General features: G+C 42.7%; 1 protein-coding gene across 2 annotated transcripts; it reads right to left on the bottom strand.

Moving 5' to 3' along the window:
- Positions 1–5,742: 5,742 nt before the first annotated feature.
- On the bottom strand, positions 5,743–19,779 carry PDK4 (pyruvate dehydrogenase kinase 4). 2 transcript variants are annotated; one of them, XM_073333892.1, is made up of 12 exons: positions 19,552–19,779; positions 18,149–18,290; positions 17,872–17,943; positions 16,302–16,486; positions 14,810–14,899; positions 14,166–14,243; positions 13,328–13,404; positions 12,252–12,347; positions 11,853–11,963; positions 10,512–10,625; positions 9,198–9,314; positions 5,743–6,394 (listed from the first exon to the last, which is right to left on the bottom strand). In XM_073333892.1, exons 1-12 carry the CDS (start codon positions 19,688–19,690, stop codon positions 6,197–6,199), a joined length of 1,419 nt encoding a protein of 472 aa, XP_073189993.1. In that variant the 5' UTR covers positions 19,691–19,779; the 3' UTR covers positions 5,743–6,196. The 2 variants fall into 2 exon arrangements, with proteins under 2 accessions (XP_073189993.1, XP_073189994.1); XM_073333893.1 differs by lacking the exon at positions 11,853–11,963.
- Positions 19,780–22,475: the final 2,696 nt, after the last annotated feature.

Below are 22,475 nucleotides of genomic sequence, written 5' to 3'. Positions count from 1 at the left end.
ATAAATTAAAGCAGCCCCTGAGCTGCTTTAACTTATCAACCTTCCCCCCCACAGCTACCAATGGGATGCTCTGCAGTCCAGAGTAGCAGAAGTGCAGAGCGCTCTGGCCACTCCCCCTCCCATTTCTGATATGCTTCCATTCACTTCTCTGCACCAAAGATTAAAGGTTGAAGACATGGCATATACTTTGACTTTAGCAAAGCTTTTGATACGGTCTCCCACAGTATTCTTGCCGGCAAGTTAAAGAAATATGGACTGGATGAATGGATTATAAGGTGGATAGAAAGCTGGCTAGATTGTCAGGTTCAACGGGTAGTGATCAAGGGCTCGATATCTAGTTGGCAGCCGGTATCAAGGGAGTACCTGAGGGATCAGTCCTGGGGCCGATTTTGTTCAACATCTTCATTAATGAGCTGGATGATGGTATGGATTGCACCCTCAGCATGTTCACGGATGACACTAAACTGGGAGGAGAGGTAGATATGCTGGAGGGTAGCAATAGGGTCCAGAGTGACCTAGACAAATTAGAGGATTGGGCCAAAAGAAGTCTGATGAGGTTCAACAAGGACAAGTGCAGAGTCCTGCACTTAGGATGGAAGAATCCCATGCACTGCTACAGGCTGGGGACCAACTGGCTAAGCAGCAGTTCTGCAGAAAAGGACCTGGGGATTACAGTAAATGAGAAGCCGAATATGAGTCAACAGTGTGTCCTTGTTGCCAAGAAGGCTAATGGCATATTGGTCTGCATTAGTAGGAGCATTTCCAGCAGATCAAGAGAAGTGATTATTCCCCTCTGTTCGGCACTGGTGAGGCCACATCTGGAGTACTGCATCCAGTTTTGGGCCCCCCAGTACAGAAAGGATGTGGACAAATTGGAAAGAGTCCAGAGAAGGGCAACGGAAATGATTAGGGGGTCCTGGCACATGACTTATGAGGAGAGGCTGAGGGAACTGGGATTATTTAGTCTGCAGAAGAGAAGAGAGAGGGGGAATTTGATAGCAGCCTTCAACTATATGAAGGGGGGTTTCAAAGAGGATGGAGCTAGGCTGTTCTCAGTGGTGGCAGATGACAGAACAAGGAGCAATAGTCTCAAGTTGCAGTAGGGGAGGTCTAGGTTGGATATTAGGAAAAACTATTTCAGTAGGAGCGTGGTGAAGCACTGGAATCGGTTACCGAGGGAGGTGGTGGAATCTCCATCCTTAGAGGTTTTTAAGGCCTGGCTTGACAAAGCCCTGACTGGGATGATTTAGTTGGAGTTGGTCCTGCTTTGAGCAGGGGGTTGGACTAGATGACCTCTTGAGGTCTCTTCCAACCCTAATCTTCTATGATTCTATGATAATTCTTTGAGCACTGTTTTGGTTCCCATTATAAGCCACCAGAATGGCATAAAGGGACCTGAGTGAGGGATGGATTTTGCCCCATCGTGGAGATTTTCCCTGTAAAATGCATATATTTGCAGAAATCATTTGCACTGTAAGTCTCAGATATTATTTCAAAGACATTAGAAAAAGTGCCCTGAGCTTCAGGGAGTTTGAGAGAGTAAAAGGCAAATGCAAAGGTGCTCACACAAAAAAGGAGTTTTTTCTTGTTCCATTGTTTTTACAAGGAACCTAGAGAGAGACACTGGGGATCACACACCACTGAGTCCTCCTTTTACTCTGATCAAACTGATTGAGAGTTTTATTTAAAACAGACTAGGGCAGAACTTGGAGAATTATAACCTGATAATGCCAAACCATCATTGCTGCTGTAAGGGAAATTCTCACTTCTCTAGCCTGGTAGGGATCATAAAGTATTAGATAAAGGTGACATGATTTGCTGCTGAGCTATTCAATGAGCTTTTGATAAGGTTCTTTGTAAGACTGTTAAGGAAAATATATTGGAACAGGGCAAGGGACAAAGTATCATGTATTAAACGCTGGCTAAGCAAAAGGAAAGAGGAAAAACAGTGAGTTGGAATGGTTTGCTGATGGCATCAAGATGCTGACTGTGCCAGGCCCTTATGTGAGTGCAAAGGGAGGGAACGGCCAGGAGGGTGCAGAGACTGCTCCAGCAAAGAACTTCAGCACATGCTTATCTCTAAGTATGTGAATAATCCCCTGGGCTTCAATGGAGCCTCTGACATGTTGCTGAATCAGGAGCTTGCTGCACCCCTAAAGGAATGGGGAAGAAGTGAAGCCAGGGTCCTGTTCCCCAGTGCACCAGCTCATAGAGCCCCAATGGATACTGGATTTTTAGATTGCTGTTCACAGCAGCTCTCTACTACCTGTGTTCCAGAGGGATGCAGGGTACAATTGCAAAATGCTGATAGAATCACTTTAATAACGTTTCAATAACGTTAACAACAGTGAGATGGGGAACTGAGATGAGTTCATGTCCAAACATCCTGATTTTGGACAGTTTGCCTCAGCACTTAAATATGTTTGATAGTTTTCTGAGAATATTCTGCCTTTTCCCTTAATAAAAAAACTGAGTAAATGTAAAAATCTAAGTCTATTCTACCTATCAAAATATGCATCTATGCACCTGTTAAAAACAGATCACTTGTCTCATTGGCCCTGTCAAGGTTCCTCCCCCACTCTGAACTCTAGGGTACAGATGTGGGGACCTGCATGAAAAACCTCCTAAGCTTATCTTTACCAGCTTAGGTCAAAACTTCCCCAAGGTACAAAATATTACACCTTGGACAGGCCGCTACCACCACCAAACTAATACTGGTTACTGGGGAAGAGCTGTTTGGATGCGTCCTTCCCCCCAAAATACTTCCCAAAACCTTGCACCCCACTTCCTGGACAAGGTTTGGTAAAAAGCCTCACCAATTTGCCTAGGTGACTACAGACCCAGACCCTTGGATCTTAAGAACAATGAACAATCCTCCCAACACTTGCACCCCCCCTTTCCTGGGAAATGTTGGATAAAAAGCCTCACCAATTTGCATAGGTGACCACAAACCCAAACCCTTGGATCTGAGAACAATGAAAAAGCATTCAGTGTTTTACAAGAAGACTTTTAATAAAAAATAGAAGTAAATAGAGATAAAGAAATCCCCCCTGTAAAATCAGGATGGTATATATCTTACAGGGTAATTAGATTCAAAAACATAGAGAACCCCTCTAGGCAAAACCTTAAGTTACAAAAAAGATACACAGACAGAAATAGTTATTCTATTCAGCACAATTCTTTTCTCAGCCATTTAAAGAAATCATAATCTAACACATACCTAGCTAGATTACGTACTAAAAGTTCTAAGACTCCATTCCTGTTCTGTCCCTGGCCAAGACGACTACAGACAGACACAGACCCTTTGTTTCTCTCCCTCCTCCCAGCTTTTGAAAGTATCTTGTCTCCTCATTGGTCATTTTGGTCAGGTGCCAGCGAGGTTACCTTTAGCTTCTTAACCCTTTACAGGTGAGAGGAGCTTTCCCCTGGCCAGGAGGGATTTCAAAGGGGTTTACCCTTCCCTTTATATTTATGACAGGCCCAGAACTAAAAGGGATATTGCTGCCTATCAGGTAATAATGTATATTTGTCAAGGGCTAAATCCTGCCCCACACCTGTGTAGTTGGGCTTGGTGTAGGTGTTAATATATGTGTATGTCAGGAATCCTACCCCAAACCATGGAGTGGCAGCAAGGTTGCTCTCCTGCCATTACAGCAGCCACGAAGTTGCACAGTGAAGATGCTGCTATAGACTTTGTTCTGCAGGGGGTGAGGGTGTAGGCTCCACTGAAACCAGGGATACTGGGGCCAGCCCATTGACCATGGCTCTATGACACACAGGATGTTTGGATCCCTCTCCCTAGACTCCAGAAATCCTGCCTCCCCCGCTGCACAGAAGAACTATACCAGTTCTGTGGCATCTAAGGCCCTTGAGGATTGGGGTAGAGTTCACATTTTAATACTACCATAATATTATTCACATCCTCCCCTATATAAAATGGCTTAGAAAATTAGTCTTGCACATGCACAAACTTTCTTCTCCACTCTTTCCAATTTCTTTGCATGCCACAAAGGTGGTTAATTAGGACCTTATCCGGCAAGGCTGAGTACCCATTGTTAATGTACATTCAGCAATTTGAAAGGATAAAGGCTTACGTAATACAGTTCCAAAGTTTTTTGCAGATGAAGGCTGGAATTTTCAGAGGCACAAAGGGCAGCTAGTTACCCAACTCCCATCTCTGCCTTTGAAAATCTCCTGTTAAATACTTATCTCACCCACTGCTTCTCTCAGTTCAAGTTGCTTTTTAGCTCAGCAGTGATTTAAAGCGGTGAACATTACAGTAGGTTTGCACTCTGTCTTAAAAACAATGGCTTCTGAACAATTCAGCATTGGTTGGAGATGATAATTTATTCTCTAGCTTTCAGAAGCCTTTCTCCCTTTTATAGCACACAAGAAGAAAACCATGTTTTTTTCTCAAAACCATCTTCAAGTATTTAAAAACATTTACACCCCATTCTCTTCTGGGCTGAGCGCCAAGTTCCTAGAGCAAGTTTTAATGGAAACTACACAGCTTAAAAATAAGGACCATTAGTGGAAATACAGACAAAAGCAGTGGTGGAGCATATGTGCTATGAAATTTATATTTAAATGAATGGTATTGGGTCAAATCGCTAAGGTTATGAAAGCCAAACTTCTGGAATTGAAAATTCAGACCAATAGAAATATTTTAATGCAAATATTACTAATTTAATGGAAACAATGTTTTTACCCCAACATTGTGTTAGTAAACTTGGTTATTTTTCATCATGTGAGATAATAGAAAGTAGTAAGTCAATGATATAGGAAGTAGAAAGTATACTAGATAATGGATTCTCAGTTTTTTTTCCCCATAGAGTGAACCCCGTCTTAATAGAGAGACTGTCTCATGGCTAACTCCCTCTTCATTCAAGTACATTACCTCACCTCCCAGATGCTATAACATACCATTCCTTTGGCAGCTACAATAATTGCTCACATGGAAAAGTAATATTAAGAAAAAAATTAATGTATATCTTACATGCCACATTGCATTGAAAACTGGATAGGGAACTAGCTCCAGAGGATGATAGCTTTCCATACATCATGAACTGCTGTGTTTGATTTTTAAAGTTAACCCAGTCGATGTTTTTAAATCAATAATTATCTTGTACAAATATAACATTTTCCCAGAGGTAGAAGAGACTGAGGGTAAAGTGATAATTGATAAACATAAACATTGGAGGACAAATTCAAAATATACTTGTTATTTTCTTCAGTTATTTTAAGGAAAAATACCCAGTTTTTCCCTCTATTGTTCTCAGACTCATGTAGTGCACTGATTTTTATTAAATCACTCAGTAAATGCTAGTTTTGATGCATCTTTCCACTTTCTCTTGGCAGTTATGATAAAGAGGTCACTTTTTTTTTTTTTAAGAACACATGGCTACACCAATCAGCAAGATGCTTGATTCTACAAGTATTATGGCTAAGGATAGTGGAGTAACAACATCTGGGTTGTTAGTAATATCTCAGTAGAATTGTGCTCTCCCACCTGTCACCATCTGTTTTCTCTTGCCCCACACCTGGATTGCAAGGTCTTTGGGGCAGGGACCACCATTGTTATTTATACAGTTCCTACAGCATAGGGTCCTAGTTCATAGGTTTTATGTTTATTCAGTTGTCACTACAAATGTATTAGTAATGGGGTGGTGGCATTGCTAGTCTTTATTCCCAACCACTCCATTACCTAAAACCCCCAAAAGTATATTTGAGAAACAGGGGGGGTGAGGTAATACAGTATTTTTTATTGGCTCAACTTCTGTTGGTGAGAAAGACCAGCTTTCAAGCTTACAGAGCTCTTCTTCAGGTCTAGGAAATGCACTCAGAGTAGCACAGCTAAATGCAAGGGGGAACACATTGTTTAACATAAGTAGTTAATACATATTCCAAGGGACACCTCAAGGGGAGGTGGCCTATTAACACCTCTCCAGTCACAGTGAGGAAAGGAGGGGGAAAAAGGGATGATAGGAGATTAAGTGGGTTATAGACAGTCTACCTAGCAAAGTTATGAATTTAAGGTCTCAGGCTCATCTTCTGAAGGTGTTGTGCAGCTTTCCTTTGAGAATTAAAAAAAAAGGGGGAGGGGGGAGTCCTATGACACCCTGTAAGCAATAGCTGTACTTAATCACAGAATCCCTGCGGCAGTATCTGTTTTTTTTAAATGCAGAAGTGGTTCATGCTATGAAAGACTTTGAGAATGCTCCATATAAAGAGCTCTGGAAAGCGCCTGAAAGACTGGTTGCAAGTGGCCCAGGAGAGATGTAAGCCTTGACTGATGCACCCTTCCATTGACTTCTGGGTTGAGACTTTTTTTCTCCCCCATTGTGTGGCGATCTTCTATAGTTGCTTCTTTCATTGATTTCTTCTTGTCTAGGTCCTAAGGGAAAGCAAGTGGTCACTTACAGTGGGCCTAAAACACATCATAAAAGGTATTTTAGATCAGACCATAAGGAAAACACTTAAAACTGGCAGGTGTGTAAAGATGCTCAAATTGCAAAGAGTTGCCTTGTTAACTGCAAGTGGCTGTGCACCGTCAGACCTTATTAAAAAGAAAACACTACTGTTTCACTGAGTTTAATCCTCCCTACCCAGTCTGCTGAAATAGCTTTTTTTTAGAAATTGTTGACAGAGCAAGACATTCTTACAGTGAAACAATAGCTAACAGTTTAGCTGATATTCGGGCTGATATTCTGCAAAGCTTACTTTACAACTTCTGACAAATGGAGGTTCTACAACCTACACATAAACAAAGCTACGCCCTGAGCAGACCCACCACAATAATGAAGTGAAAGAACAAGTGAGTTTAAAAAAATATTTATTACAAAATCATATCACTTTTGTACAGTACAAGACTTAAAATCAGAAGCCTTATCCTCAAAACAAAATTCAAGAACAGCTAAAAGTGTCTAGTGCAAAGTAGTAAAACCCTCAAGTAGTTAAATACAAAAGAGACTCCTTGTGGAGGGCTGATATGGTTTCCATATTGATATCAACATATGGCACTGAGTGTGTTTTGGATATAAAGAGTTGGTACTAAAGACTCACTTAGCATTAGGAAGTTGCCCTATAATTCAAAGATAATGCGGTCCAGAATACTTCCACCTGCAAGTATTAACATTGTTTACAGCAGCATAAAAGTGTGCATGATGTTTTGAAAATAAAGGTACTCTTCTCCAGGGGGACATGTGGGTTATATATTACAAAAAGTGCTAAAGAGCATGAGAACACAGATCATGCTCAGGCATTAATGAGCCTAGAGAAAGAGCCAAAATTTAATGTTTACTTGAAAGGAGAGACTATGTCTAGGTGCACTTCATGACCTTGTCTAGCATTCGAGATTTATAAGCTACTGAAGCATTGACACACAGTGAAGAGGACCTTTTTCATCCCTATATTGAAGGTGGAACATCTCTCTGAAATTTTACTAGACATATGGACTAAATCTATACTAATGGAATAAAAAACCCTGTACAGTACAGTTATATGCAGTACCAGTTAAAACTCATTCTGCTGAGCAAGGTAGTATAACAGTCTACTATTGCTTGGATTAAGAATTAAATAAAATCTGATGTCCACAGCAAGAATGTTTAGTGGCGTGCGCTCTGCTTCTAGCCAAGATGATCTGCATTACAAAACCATCCCACAACTGAGCATGGATGCTAGTTGTTCATGTGAAGTACTGGATTCTCCATACTTTGGCTCCTTTGAAAAATCCAAGCCTAAACATTTGGCACAGCCCTTACAGTTCAAAGATGTAGGCTACATGTGTCATTATGTCTGTCACAGTCAAAAGCATTCCTCAAGATACAAACACAAAGCCTTCTCCAAGTTACCAAGCAAGTTGCGTTCAAGGGTTTTTTTTTTAAAAACAAACCATTTCTGAAAATGGCACCAATCTTCTACCATTCAGGGCAAGTAATAAAAATAATCGAATAAAGCTATTTTTGGAAAAAAAGTTGTTTAACATTTATCATTGGGAAGTGCAGGGAGAAAAATGGGACTTTCTAATGTCATAAGATACTTTGACCCACACATGGCTACCAACCTGCTACACCTTAAGGTTCCTATCCTGCTGCTGCCATCATGTTAAAGTGGATCTGAATAGGACAATATTGTATACCCATATATGCACCTAACTGCAGAGTTGCATAATAGATGGTGAAGCTCTAGTGACTGTTCTGGGAGAAAAAATAGGTACTTGACATTTGTCAGCATTTAGAGGTTCAAGAGTTAAACATGGTTCAGAAACTGTATATATCTATTACATCAAGTCTCAGATCATGTGCCTGGAAAAACTGAAGTATTAATCTGAACTTCTTATGTGCCTTTTTTGGTAAGGGCAACAACATTGAAAGATATACCCATCTTTAGGTTCTTTGTACTGAATGGTACAGGTCAAATCGTGCAGTCTAGACCAGGGCCAGCCTCAGGAAAAATGGCACCCTGGGCCAACTTGTATTTTGGTTCCTCTGGCCTCTACCCCTCCATTGCCCCTGGCCCCCACTGCCTCCTCATCTATTCCCCCCCATTGCCCCTGGCCCTTTCTGTCTCCCTGAACTCCCATTCCCCCTGGGTCCTGCTGCCTCCCCCTCACATTGCCCAGAGCTCCTTTCTGTAGGCTTGCACCCCAGGCCTGCCCCATTCTTTGCCGCTTGACCACAGCAGCTGGAGAGCAGTGGCTGCTGGTCAGGTGCCACCCAGCTTTGAAGGCAATGCCACCGCCAGCAGAAATGCAGCAGTAAGAGTGGGATGGTATAATACTACCACCGTTACTTCTGTACTGCTGCTGGCAGCGCTGCCTTCAGAGCTGGGTGGCCAGAGAGCAGCAGCTGCTGCTGACCGGCAGTCCAGAGGTGCTGGGGCTATGAACTGCCCTGCCGAGAGGTGGCGGGGCTCAGAGTTGGCAAGCTCCGGAACAAATTAAGTACTGATGTTGCCCCGCTGACCACAGCGCCCATGTTGCCCACCCATAAGGCCAGCCCTGGTAGACTATAACCTCCAGATCTGCAGCATGATCTTTCCTTCCCTTCTTCCAGCAGACTGACAGACTCCTTCTGTTCCACAACCTGTTGGAAGGAGCTGTAGCGTAATGCCCTCAAGCATTAGTCCTGATTGAAGAGACAGTTTGATTCCCTTCTAACAACTTGACATTTCTTTCACACAGCTGCACTTTGCCTCACCGAGTTCTTTGGTTTACTTGGGATACACCAATCATCTGCCTCTGTAGCCATTTGATAACGCTTAAAGGCAGACTTGTTGAACACAGGGAGCTTTTCTACTGATGCTGTTGAAAGAGCCTAAACACAAAACAAAAAAAATACAGGAATTACTTATTCAATTATCTCTTTCAAGCCACTGTTCCACAACAATAAGAGTTCTAAATATACCATTAAAAAAATCAAAGCAATATATATTTAACAATAAGTTTGAGACCTGAGCCACTGACACTACAATTACATAGATAGTGACATACTTGGATTAATAGTCATTTGAGCATTAGTCTTTTGCATTTGCAACAGGCCACAGTACTGTGCGCTGTTGTGCTTAGGTTTGCCCTGGAGAAAGACGTGTTGTCATTAAGTGTCAAGTCATATTGCGGTCAGATTTTACAGGCCATGAACCTGTTTGTGTTCTGCATGATATGACTTCTTTGGGGCGATTTAAAAATCAAGATAATCCTGGATATAGCAGGACAGCTCCTTTCTCACAAGACCTGAAGGGGCATTTAATACATCTTACCCCATTTTACAGATAAAATAGGATTCTATGATGAATAGACAGGTTTGGATGGTATAAATAAAAAGTTATTGTAAAGTAGAACACTTTGTGTGTACACACACACCCATTTCATAGGTTGTGCTTCGATAATTGTATTTTAAAGTAAAAGTTTTGTGACACAGTCAGTACAAGTACCTCTCCGAAACAGATGCACGGACTACCAAAAACCTTTGGTTTTTATAGTTACCTGAAGAAACCTGGTGTATGTAGTAGGCTAGACTCTTATCTAATGAAGAATCTGACATAATGAAGTATTTAACTTACCCAGAATTCAGCATCTGTACAACAGTTGTTGAACAGGTAAGCTATTGGTAACAACTATTTATATTTCCTTATAAGGCTGGATTTCTCACTCCTGAAGACAATGATCAGTGAAGAGAAGATCTGCCACTTGAATGTTTGTACTTTTAGTGCCTCAATTCCAACCAGCACCTCGGTCCATAAGTTTCTACTTAACGTGTGTGTGGGAAGGAGGCCCGCAGCCTCAAATACCTGTGTAAATTGGACCAGCTGAAAACTAGTGCAATTTCTATTTATACTACAAACTTACCCTCAGCTCTGACAGTCAAGCTGAGTAATTTCTAGCTCACCAGCAACAGAGGGTCTGCAGGCCCAGTTAGGCCTTCAGTCAGTCACTTGTGTAGAACCACACTTTAATGTCAATTAAGTGGGATAAGTGATCAGCAATATTACTTTCATGTAACAAAAGCACATACCTTCAGGTAGAGAATAGCATCTGTTCCATAACCTGGTATAGAATATAGATTCAAGTCTCCTTGAAAGTATTTAGCATATAGACGAGAAATTGGTAAGCCGTACCCAAAACCAGCCTAGAAATAAGTACAATACATCAAAATAAAAATTTCTTCCATTTCCAGAGAGCATGACGACTGTTCAAGGGAGACAGTTTAGGTCCCTGGATGTCTCCATTACTGCAGAGCTTCTCTCCCTCCCCCACAAAAAATGTTAACAAGGAAGCCTCATTTAGAACACTAGAACTTTATGAAAAAAGTTAATCTCATCCTCAATCAAAACATGTTGAAAGATCTTTCAGTCCAAGTCTTCAATTGTGGAATTATATAGTTTACACCTCTCACTTTTACATACCGTATTTAAGTTTCCCCAGCCACGTCTTCTCTTTTTAAACCAGATATGGGGCAGAAGCGGAGAGCTGAAAAGATGGCAAAGAAGCTTCTGTTCTAAGCTTGTCTCCTAAAGGGTCCCAATTTGGGGCAGAGATGTTAAGAGTGCAAGTGAGGGAAGAGAATCAAGATGCAGAATGGCTGGCTATGTCGCTTCAGAGAAAAAGCAAAGACGGAACCCTTGCAATGGCCTCTACTCTGTTCCTCCTGGCAGCAAACATTGGCTCAGTTGCTGTCAACAAAACCTATCAGGATATTATTATGAGGAGGAGTGAGGATCGGGAGCAGAGATCACTGAAATACTGCTCCTTCCTTCAAGTTGCGGCTCAAGAAGAGAGGGATTTTAGCATAGAGATGTCCACAGGTTGTTAGACAACCAACACGTCTCCACTTTTGAGCCACAGTCATTAGAAGCGCATCCAAGCTAGTCTCAATCACTGCTGGGAGAACCTAACATTCTTAAAACAAGACACAGCCCAATTTGAACGGTATTCCTAAAGGCTATTAAACATAGGACTGGGGCACAAGGAGGGAGCAGAAGCCACTGAAAGACTGCCCCCTGTAACACGTAGTTGCTTTGTTCACCATTTTCGCACCAGAGGTCATTCTTAACTTTAGGTGAAAAAAAAACAAAAAACCTAATGTGCGAGAGTTTTTTAAATGGAAAAGGTATGAGACAATAAAAAGCTGCCTAAAGTGGAGATGGGAGAGACTTAAAAAGGTACAAATGAAGAAAAATGCTGAAGCCTTAGAATGCCATTGGTCCCATTCCAACAAAGTGTGTATTTTTTTTATTGTGAAGTTCAATTCACCTGTGACTATCTCACAAAGCAGTTAGACTCTGAGAAGATTCCAAGTACTTTACTCTATCTTGCAGTGTTCCTTTATAAAATTACTGTAGATTTCAGATCTTACCAAAGGAGCATTACGAGAGTCATCCAACACTGGTCTTGGTGCTGTGGAATACATGTAGCTAAACAGGAGATTGATTTTCCTCAATGGAACACCACCTCCTGTGTCAGATATCTGATTAAAAAATTAGTCAACTGTAAGTCTGTACTAGAAATAGCATTGAACATTAGCAGCTGAACCCATCCACCAGTAACCCATCAGTTATTCCTGATTAGATACCACAAAAAGCTTAGATTTCTGATAAATAACCGCCTAAAGTAATCTTCAACTAAAGACTCTTTAGTAGATATTAACTTTGTCCTACAGTTATAAGTCAGCAAGCTTTTCTATTGCTATTTGTTGTGGAATATTCATTCAGTCTTTATTTCATTTATAGGCTATTGCAGTCAAGTAATAGATTACCTTAATTGTCAGGTCTTCATTTCCTAGAACGACAGTCACTTCAACTGGAGAAAGAGAAGAATTGTTCTGATGTTCAACTGTTGCCCTCATGGCATTCTATGGAAATTAAGGTAATCACCATCATCAGAAGAGTTTGGCTCAATTAACTGTATGTCACTATTACAGCACCACAGATAGTAGGTTCTGGTGTGGTTCCTGCCTCTCCCCACCTCCCTCTTCCAAGTGCACACCAGGTCTTTGTTAGAAAGAGTTGACTACACTTTCCCCCTACCCCTAATTGTTTGGTCTTTGGGGAATGTTCTTAGCAATTTAGTATAGTGGGACTGAAGGAAAACCTGCATCTAGAAGTGACTCCCAAAGCAGACATTTTATTTGGGGTTTAATTATTGGAAAGGGCACTTCAATATACATATCAGAAATTAAGCTGTACCTGCCCAACATGAAGATTAGACATTATAAATTTAAAAAGGAAAGCTGTAGTTAGATTCCAAGACAACAGTCATGCCCAGTGGTCACTGAAGAGTCCTAAGTGCTTTAACCCAAACAAGCCACACACCATCTTTTCAATCCCATTACCTCTTGGTCTATTTTTGTTGCTGCCACATTCGCTTTTCTTTCAAGAACACACATACCCTACAGTCCCTACCTCACATATAATGGTATTTTATTTCTTCCACTCCCCAATCTTGTATTTTACATAAACTAAGATGTTTAGTCAGGGATGCATGCTCATTTGGTGCTTCCCATTCCTCTTTGCGTATCCTTCTGTGCATCACAAGGATGACAGATACCATGAGGCCCTTCTAACTTCACTGACAAAATGGAAACTCCAGAATTCGCAAGACCAAGATTAATAAAGGGCATAATATCCCCCTCCACCCCAAAATCTCCACTACATCTGAATCCCACGGCATTCCTATCTGCTGCTACCATCCCTTCCTCTAGTGACAAGAGCTATAGTTCTTGATCTTAGGCAAGAAACTAAAACCAGATCTGGTTAAAGACTGAAACACATTAGTTCATGCTCACAGAACTGGGCAATGGCATGCTCATAACAGAAACATGGGTTTACAAACCTTGAAGAGCTCAAACAGTATGTGGAAGAGGTGGGAAGGAACATAAACAACGTGAATGGGTTGTCCTGGCACTCTTCCTGGGGGGGAGGGGAGGGAAAGAAAAAGATTTCCCCAGTTTTAAGGCTTTTCTTTTGTTGGTTTTGCTTCCCAAATCAACTCTATTGTAAGCAAATGAGGTCATGCTATAGTAAATAAGGAAATGGGGGAAAAATAAGACTCACTCAAGAGCACATCATATACCAATTTGTTCACAATGCATTATTTCATGAACACCACTGAATTATTTTCAAGTGACTGTGCACATCATTCAGTTTTTAGCATTCTTCTGGAGTGGGCAAGAATTAACTGCCCAGAATCAGACACATGCAGAGAGTATGGATTAGAACTCAACAGTTCCTCAATTCCAGGCCTGCATCCACTTTCTAAGTGTAAAGAGAGCTTATTCCTTGCCATCATATGCCAGTGCTTGTGCGATTTAATATATAGACAGGTCAAGTATATTCTCTGAAGCATTTGCAAGAACCACAACTCAAAAAAAAAGTTCATATTTGAGAGTCAGAAAGCCAATGTGCTATCTTATGGAACCAAAATGCAGAGAGCTTGGATTCCAACAACTGAGGTGAAAAATGCAATTTGGAGGACCTTAAAGAAGTGGAAAGGAGCAAACATGAGACTAGCCAACTGGTAAACAAGGTTCAAGAGGAAGCCATATATGGCTACTCTGACAAAAGCACTCAGAAGAGATTGAGTGAAAGAGTCTCCTAAGAGCTAGAGAAGTCAGTTTGGCTATTGATAAGGATTATTAGTCTGCAAATAACAGATTAAGCCATTATCTTACCATTCACTTCAATGAGACTTAATTCTGGAGAAGCTAAGTAATACTGGTCACAGAGTCTCCGGGAAGTTTCAAAAGCATCTGTAATATTTTTTAATTTTACAAAAGTAAGTGTATACAGTTGTAAAGTGAAATGTTATAATATAGCAATTTATTCTCTTTGGCAACATATCACTTCATACTACATTCATATCTGGTGTGTTGTAATATGTAAACATGCATGTTTTAACATTAATATTTATAACAGATATGCATCATGTGATGAATGTAGTAAGAGTAAAGACTAAATATGCAAATGTAATAGCATTGCTAGATTTTACAGCATAATTTGAGTTTTGTAGAACAGACGCCTAGAGAGTGAAAGATAGAAGTTTGCCACCACACAGCTGGTGTTGATTTGTCATGGACTGCTCCCACCTCATCTACCACTCAATACTTGATTATGTCTTAAATTCTTCTACTATTTTGCACCCTCTTTAAAACCAGGAGATCAACTAGTCTACAGCTGATAACTGTCAGGCACTTAAAATAAGTCATGTTCAGCACCCCACATAAGCACATCTTTTGTCTGCATGTCAAACTACTTGCAAACAAACAGTCAGTGCTAACCATGAAGAGAAAGCCTACTGATTTAACAATGTACATACCATTCACCACTCCCACCACATCACAGCATGGATCAATGCTGCCAACGTGCTGTGGATGACCTGAGTTGGTATTGTCATCAAAAATAAGTGCTGTTTAAGATAAACCAATGTTATGTTATATTTCATTTCAGGTAAGCAATGAATTATGAAAAAAGTCAATTCACATTCACATACTCTGATCAGGAAAATATTGCTTTTTTTTTTGGCAAGTAATAATTTCAGATACTGGAGATTTTTTTCAGGCCTCCTCCTCCCCACCCCATTTTTTTTTTGGAAATATAGTCTAGATTTTCAAGAGTCAAAGACAGGGCAGGTTTGGTGCCGAGAGAACTACTGCTTATTGCAAAGACACAAACTATGCTAATTTTTTTTACTAGTGGATCAACATCTAAAGCAGGGGTTCTCACAACAAATTTTTTAGTAGCCTCAGAGTGCAGCCACCAACTCTTGCTGGTGGCCACTCTGACAATATTTCCTAAAATACTTAACTTTAGGAGGGAAAAATAAATATGCACATATACATGTCAAAATCATTTAAATTTATTTATGTAGAATTATTTTTGCAGCCTCAATAATGATGTACAGTTGTCTCTATTCTTTACTGCACCTAATCAGAATAGAAACACAAATAAGGTCCTTTGCACATTCTCATCTTTGTTATTTCTATTGCTTATTGGTTGCCTGTTTTTTAAAGGCTTGCTAGCTAGTAAGTCTGCTGCTGCGAAAAGTAACTGAATGTTTGTTAATATCACTTTTCACAGTAGCAGACTTACTAGCTAGCTGGGAGGCTGTAAAAAGTGAAACTAAAACATACAAATATCAATTTTCACAGCAGACTTACCCAGCCCTGGCAAGCCAGGGAACAAATTGAGCCCTGGATGGGGAGGTGGATAGGGAGACAGTGGGGGCCAGGAGTGATGCAGTGGGGTGGTAAGCCGAGGGCCAGCACCCATGGCCGGGGTCCAGGGCTGGAGGCTGAAGCCACATGGCAGGAACCTGCAGCCTGCCACTGCCACCCCAGGGTGAAAGCCTGAGCCTCACCACTCCCGGGAAGATAGGGAACTCACTGGCTGCCTGATCATCTGGCATTTGTGACTCCGGGGGAGAAAGCAGGGCCCAACTTTTGCTGGTGGCCTGGGGCAGGGGCCACAGCTCTGCTCCCCGCCCCACCCCCAGTTATTGCCCAGGAGGCTGTGGCCACAAGAAAAGCCCCTAGTGGCTGCATCTGAGAAATGCTGAAGAGTCTATTCATAGGTGAGGATGATATCACTAGATTTCTACACAAGAATTTTCATTAGTTTAGAGTTAATGTTGAAGTTTCAAATTAAGATAACATACATATTCTGATATTCGTCTAGCTCATATCTGCAGTTAAAAATACTAAAACACTAGTGACATATGAAGTCACCTGACACACTCATAAGAAACTTTTAATTTAACATGTTCCACAACACTTACAATGCATTTTCTCAAGGGAAAAGTGAAGACTTACTGTGCTGGTTTATTAGCATCCGGATGGATATACGATTCATGTAAAACCTATCCAAGAAGTACTGAATATTTTGATTGGTGACTGGTTCCACTCTGAAGGCATCTTGGTATTCAATTACTCCTTGCGCCATTATAGGAACAACATCGTGGTGTCTATTTCGGACTATAACAAGTGTATCTATAAAGCTAGATAATCACAAGACACATTCAGATAAATATTTAAGACTGCACATGGGCAAATTTCAAACAAGAAATTCTCTATAGCAGCATCTTAAGTTATGGTGCAAAGTGCTTATGTTTAGAAAAAAAAATTAAGTGCAATTGTGTTTTAAGGCCACCTCATAGCATAACCTTCAAAGGAAGGACCTCATCACTAACCTAAACAGAAGATCTTACTTTTTAAATACAGGGCCTGATTCACCCATGTATTACTTCAGTTTTACATCAGAGTAATTGGATGGTGAACCAGTCTCATAAAAAGGTCAGTCATCTCTCTGATGATTTTCACTTTGAAGGGCTTGTTTTCACATAAATGCTACAATGACACAGCTGTGCCACTGCAGCACTTCAGTGTAGATCCTCCCATTGGTGTAGGTAGTGATTCTCCCATAGTGTATGGTTTCAGAGTAACAGCCGTGTTAGTCTGTATTCGCAAAAAGAAAAGGAGTACTTGTGGCATAAATTGGTTAGTCTCTAAGGTGCCACAAGTACTCCTTTTCTTTTTCCCATAGTGTATGTAATCCATCTCCCTGAGAAGCAATAGCTAGGTTTACAGAAGAATTCTTCCACCAACCTAGTACAGTCTACACACATTAGATTAGTATACCTATGTTTCTCTGGGAATGGATTTTTCACACTTTGAGAGACCTAGCTATACCGATGTAAATTCCTAGTGTAGACCAGGCCAAAGTCATTCTTTTCCCAGGGGCAGAAAAATAAACTTCTGGCTAAGGTAAAGTGGCAAGCAAAATTGCCTGACTTTGCCAAAAGCACTTAACCTATATGCAACACTCTCTCTCGCCATCTGTCCTTAAAATTTTCTCATATCTAGCCACTTCCTATGTCTTATTCATATACACAATATTTTCGTTTGAGGGGGCTTTTTGGCCCATAGGTGAAGTGAAAGAATACACTAGAATATTAGTAATATGAAATATCTAGGTCTATTTGTTCATAAGAACCTGAATTGAATTAACACAAAACCAGTACTTCAACCTGCAATAGAACTTTAACTGGAATGGGATGTCCCAGAGTATTTTTGTTTAAAGGTTTTTCCTCCTCTCATGCCAGTTAAAATACTATTAGACTTGTTGGCCCTGAAAACAAGATCTGTTGAGATATCAAAATTGGTCAGCTTTATTGCACTGGCTTAGTCACTTTCAACATGTCATATTTATTTAAAAAAAAAAAAAACACTACTGTAAGAAATGGTTAGCACTTAATATACCTTGTACTGAAAGCAAGTCCAGTCTCCAGGTCTTTCAAATATGCTAGGTTATCAGCATAGTCAGTCACTGTAAGCTGAATGTGTTATGGAAAATGGAAAGGAAGATGAAAAATGAAATGCTTACTCGGATAAAACCCTGTGGTCCTCTGGGTTTTTTTGATGGAACTCAACTACATCCATTAGACTCTGAATGTACCTAGAAAAGATTGTCAAAAAGAAATTAAAAAAAAAAAGGTGCTTATTTAAACTGTTTGTTAAAAATGTTGAAGTTGCAGAAAAAGTTCTCCTCCTCCCAAAATTACTATTTAACAAGTTAATAAGTTGCCATAGCTTTAAGATTCCACTCTGTCACCTCTGACATATTCTGTATTGAGCACTTAAACAAAATCCTTCCCACTTACCAGCTTTTTACCAACTGTACTGATGGAGTGCTCAGTAACTGATTAGGAAGCAGGTCAATTTCTCTCAGGATATTTGCTAGCCTCACAGGAAGTTCTTGCCGCAGAAATGCGAAAGAGGTTCTTTCGCATCCATTACTTGAACCTATAAAATAAGAACAGTTATGTTTTAAAACAAAAAGTATTCAACATACAAGTGTGAAGAGGTTTCTTGCAGACTCCCTCAAATCCCAGGATTACATTATTGCAGATGCACAAGAGCATAAATATGTAAACCTATCAAGGATGTTTATATTGGCTATTTCTTCTTTACTCTAGATATTTTCTAGATGATTGCAGTGGATACCTAGTTCAGCAAGAAACAGACATCTGTATAATAACATCTAGTTAAAGGCATATTTTGCATTTCACGTTCAAGTAGGGGGAATTGCCTCTATCACCCATGGAAGCCAAGCTAACATACACAAACAGTGAACTCTCACAAGTGGTCTGCCAACATCCACCCCCACCCCATAAATCTGATCACCAGAACATAACTTTTCACAGCTGCTAAAGATGGTAAATCAGATCTGCAGAACAAAGCATTCATATTGTGACCACTGCATAAAAATCACATCTGTTCTGTTCTCATGCACTACAGTTTAAGAAACACAGACAGTTGAGCTATTTAAGGTGTTCCCCATCAACAATACTAACGCACAAGATACATTTTTGCATATTTTTAGATTCAACTTTAATTGAAACAGTCATTGGATCTTTCAGCTTCACTGCAGACTTGCCAGCAGTACAGGCTTCCGTTTACTATCCCAGTCGGAGAACAGCACCTCGCGGTGGGGGTGGGGGAGAGCACTCGTGTGGCGCCGGGCAACGCCAGCAGCAACACACACATGATCCAATTCCTGATCGGGGACTCAGCCACTCCTTGGACTAACGGATTCGTGCAGCGGTCAGCGCCAGACAGCGGCTGCCAAACGGTTCCGCTTTGCTGACTTCCAGCCTTGTGGAGCAGACAGAGGTGGGTCCCGTCCCGTCCCCCCCCACGCTGTTGATAACGGGAACATCTCGGGTCAGCGCAGCAGCCCTCTCACGACGAGAGCAGCGTCCCGCACCCACGGCAGAGGAGCGCGGGGGCCCCCGGGCAACCCCTAGCCAGGGTCTAGGGCAGAGGCGGGACAGGGGCGCCAAGACGCCACGTGTCTCTAGAGCGGGGGCGGGGGGCGCACCGGAGCCCGGGACACCCGAGGAAGGAGCCGGCCGGCCAGTGGCAGCGCGCGGGTTGCCGGGGGCATCCCCGGAGAGCTGGAGGCAGTCCCGGGCCAGGGTCCCCGCCGGCAGCACAGAGCCCGAGGCGGGTAGGAGAGCTGTCCCCGCCCCGCGTCCCCGCCCCCGCGCTCCCCGGCCCGTACCGAAGTCCAGGAACTGTTTGATGGAGAGCGGGGAGGGCGAGTAGCGGGAGAAGCGCTCCACCTCGCGCGGCACCGGGCTGCTGACCCCGCCCGCCGCCAGAGGGGCGGCGCTGCGCAGGGTGACCCGCGCGGCCCCCATCGCCCCGCGCGGCAGGTGCGGAGACGGGACGGGCTCTCGGACGCTCGCGCCACGGTCGCTCTTCGACTTCTGAAGCCACCTCTCACGTGCGGCGCTATTTACCACTCACACACCGGCCCCCCGCGGGGCGGGGCCACGGCAGGGGGCGTGGCCCTAGGCAAACCGCGCCCAACAGAACCTTCTCCGGGCTGGGATGAGACAGGCCGGCGGTTCTCGCCAGTACCATTGTCCGGCAGCGTGGGGGGGGGCGGGGCGGTTGTGCTATCCCAAGGGAACCCAATGGGCGCTGGGGAGAGACTCCAGAGAAGGAGGAACAGGGGCAGCGGTGGTGGCTCGCCGGTAGGGCGGAGGGGCGGGGCCTCTGCTCTGCCTAGATACCTCTCCAGTGTCCTTGTTTACGAGGCAAATCAATGTCAAACCCCCCGTTTCCTCCCGCGGAATGCGTCCTTCCAGGGACCCAGCTCACGGCTCGCCTCACTGACTGTTCCGGCCGAGCTTGGCCTTCGAGAGCGAGCCAATCCGCGGGGCTAGACCCACGCCCCTCTGGGCCCCGCCCCCATTCCCGAGGGCGGGGCCGGAGCTGCTCTTCCTAGAATCCTGAGAACGGGGGCGGGGCTAGGCACGGGGACGGGCTGGGGGGAAGCGTCGCCCGCGGCTGCCGGGCTGGGCAGCGCTGCGCTATTGCTCCGGGTGTCCCCTGGTTCTGGGGCCGCAGCACAGCGGGGCGCTGCTGGAGTGCAATCACAGTAAAAGAAAACTTTGCACTAACATTGCTGTCCCGCTGCCCCCCCACCACCCCCAGAAGCCTCGGGTATGCAGGGACCCTCCTTGTGCTGGCCGGAGTGGTTAGAGTGACCAGACAGCAAATGTGAAAAATCGGGATGGGGGTGGGGGGGGGTAATAGCGTATATAAGAAAAAGACCCCAAAATCAGGACTGTCCCTATAAAATCGGGACATCTGGTCACTTTAGGAGTGGTGGCAGCTCTCCCCCTTTTCCCTTCTCACACTATTTGCTGGTGTTTTTCTTCCAGCCCCAGAGCCCTGTGGTGTTCATTCAGAAACAGTTGTTAGCCCTTGTGGCTCTGGAAAACATGACTCCTAAAGGCTCACATGACTGATGTCAAAGAAAAGACCCCAAACTATTAGTTCTTTTTTAATCTTGCAATTTGTGAACACTTGGGATGGGTGATGCTAATATAAATGGCAGCCCTTGACCCAAAGCAATTACAGTCTAAAAAACCAAAATGTAGAAGGGGAGAACAAGGCATCAAAAATAATAGGATGCTATAGCACAGACTATCTGGGTATGGAATTCTCAACCAATTATTAGCTGTAAATTCCACTTGTCACCTGCATAACAATTCTTATTTGGCAGTTTTCTGCATGAGGCTGTTTCCTATACTGCTAAATCCAAGAAGCTGGGACCATTGCAGTTTAAGGAAGAAGCAGTTGCTTTATAGGGGCTGGGTTGCCTCCTTTTGTAGGTAGTTTAAGGTTCCAGCTGTCCTGCTAATGTTTTGGGATGTGGGTATGGGACTAACTCAGAATAGGAGGCTGGTGAGGTTTTCAACTTCTCCCTTTGTGGTGGGCTGTAATTGTGATGTAGTACTGGGGATGGATATTAACACAGGAGATGGGATCTGTGCAAAGAACATCCTGAAGTGCACTCAATGTTTCTGACAATGACTGATAATGGGACTTGGAGCTTTTCACCTCTAGGTCACTTAGGCGGCATCCTGGGTCGATAACAACTAAAGCCTAGATCCACAAAGTATTTAGGCTCCTAACTTCCATTGATTGCAGTGGAAGCTAGGATCCTAAATGTCTTTGTGGATCTGGGCCCAACTGTCTAAAGACAACTGTTTGACCCTCTGGTGGTTTGGTTCCTAGTGGCCCTCACCTTGTGATCCTTGTTTGTTGTCTCTAGAGAGGGGCTTGGGAATGACGGACTGAGCTACTCTCATCCGCTGAAGTGAGCTGTCGCTCACGAAAGCTCATGCGCAAATAAATTGGTCAGTCTCTAAGGTGCCACAAGTCCTCCTGTTCTTCTCACTTTCAGCTGGTCTCCTCTGGTCACGGCTAGGGCTGGGAAAAGTGCTCTACTTGCTTTGTGGAGAGAGGACTTCAGTCTCCAGTGCTATTCAACATTTTCACAAGCCCTGACGTCCCTCAAATAAAAGCAAAGAAAAAAAGACTACATAATGAACAAGGAGTGCAATTGAAATATGGTGCTAATAATTCCAGCCAGGGTGACATCCTAAATGTTGGTCGTTAACAGCAGGCCCAACTTCCACCAAAAGCTATGCTATAAAGGGATGTAGTCTCCATCCACCTATATAACTAATCAGTATTATTTATATTTTCATATTTTAACCAAACTGTTTGATTTAGCCTCTATAGTGTAACATATAGAACAAAACACTCTGTACTTAACATTTCTTCTGGTGCTTTATCCCAACATTTTCTCTTCCTAGGTCTTATTTCTTTTATCCTTCCACTTGCAGGGCATTTGCAATTTGCTTGTTTTACCTCTCCTTATCCCCCTCTCCTACTCTTCCCTTTCTGCACTCACTCTACTGAACAGAAGTGAAATTGCAGTGTGGAAATTATATAGCAAAAACAAGGACATTTAACAGGACTGGTTTATCTTAAATTAAAAATAAATTAAAGTCTAATGCTCTTGCCAGCAGACTGTATTTTAATTGAAAGTTGTTTGAGTTTCATTTTATTTAAATGTTATTTAATCCACCTGCCAGGCATGGATAGCTGTCATGCAGACGATAA

The sequence above is a fragment of the Lepidochelys kempii genome, chromosome 2, assembly GCF_965140265.1.
Source record: "Lepidochelys kempii isolate rLepKem1 chromosome 2, rLepKem1.hap2, whole genome shotgun sequence".
Lineage (NCBI taxonomy): Eukaryota > Metazoa > Chordata > Testudines > Cheloniidae > Lepidochelys > Lepidochelys kempii.
This window is presented reverse-complemented; position numbering and strand designations above follow the sequence as displayed.

What these genes read in the sequence shown, in the direction of transcription:
- PDK4 (XM_073333892.1), bottom strand. Translation starts at nt 19,690, where the DNA reads ATGGGGGCCGCGCGGGTCACCCTGCGCAGCGCCGCCCCTCTGGCGGCG. An exon ending in CAAACAGTTCCTGGACTTCG is followed by an intron (nt 18,291 to 19,551) that starts GTACGGGCCGGG and finishes CTTATTTTATAG; the next exon opens with GTTCAAGTAATGGATGCGAA. An exon ending in TACTGTTTGAGCTCTTCAAG is followed by an intron (nt 12,348 to 13,327) that starts GTTTGTAAACCC and finishes TAATTTCCATAG; the next exon opens with AATGCCATGAGGGCAACAGT.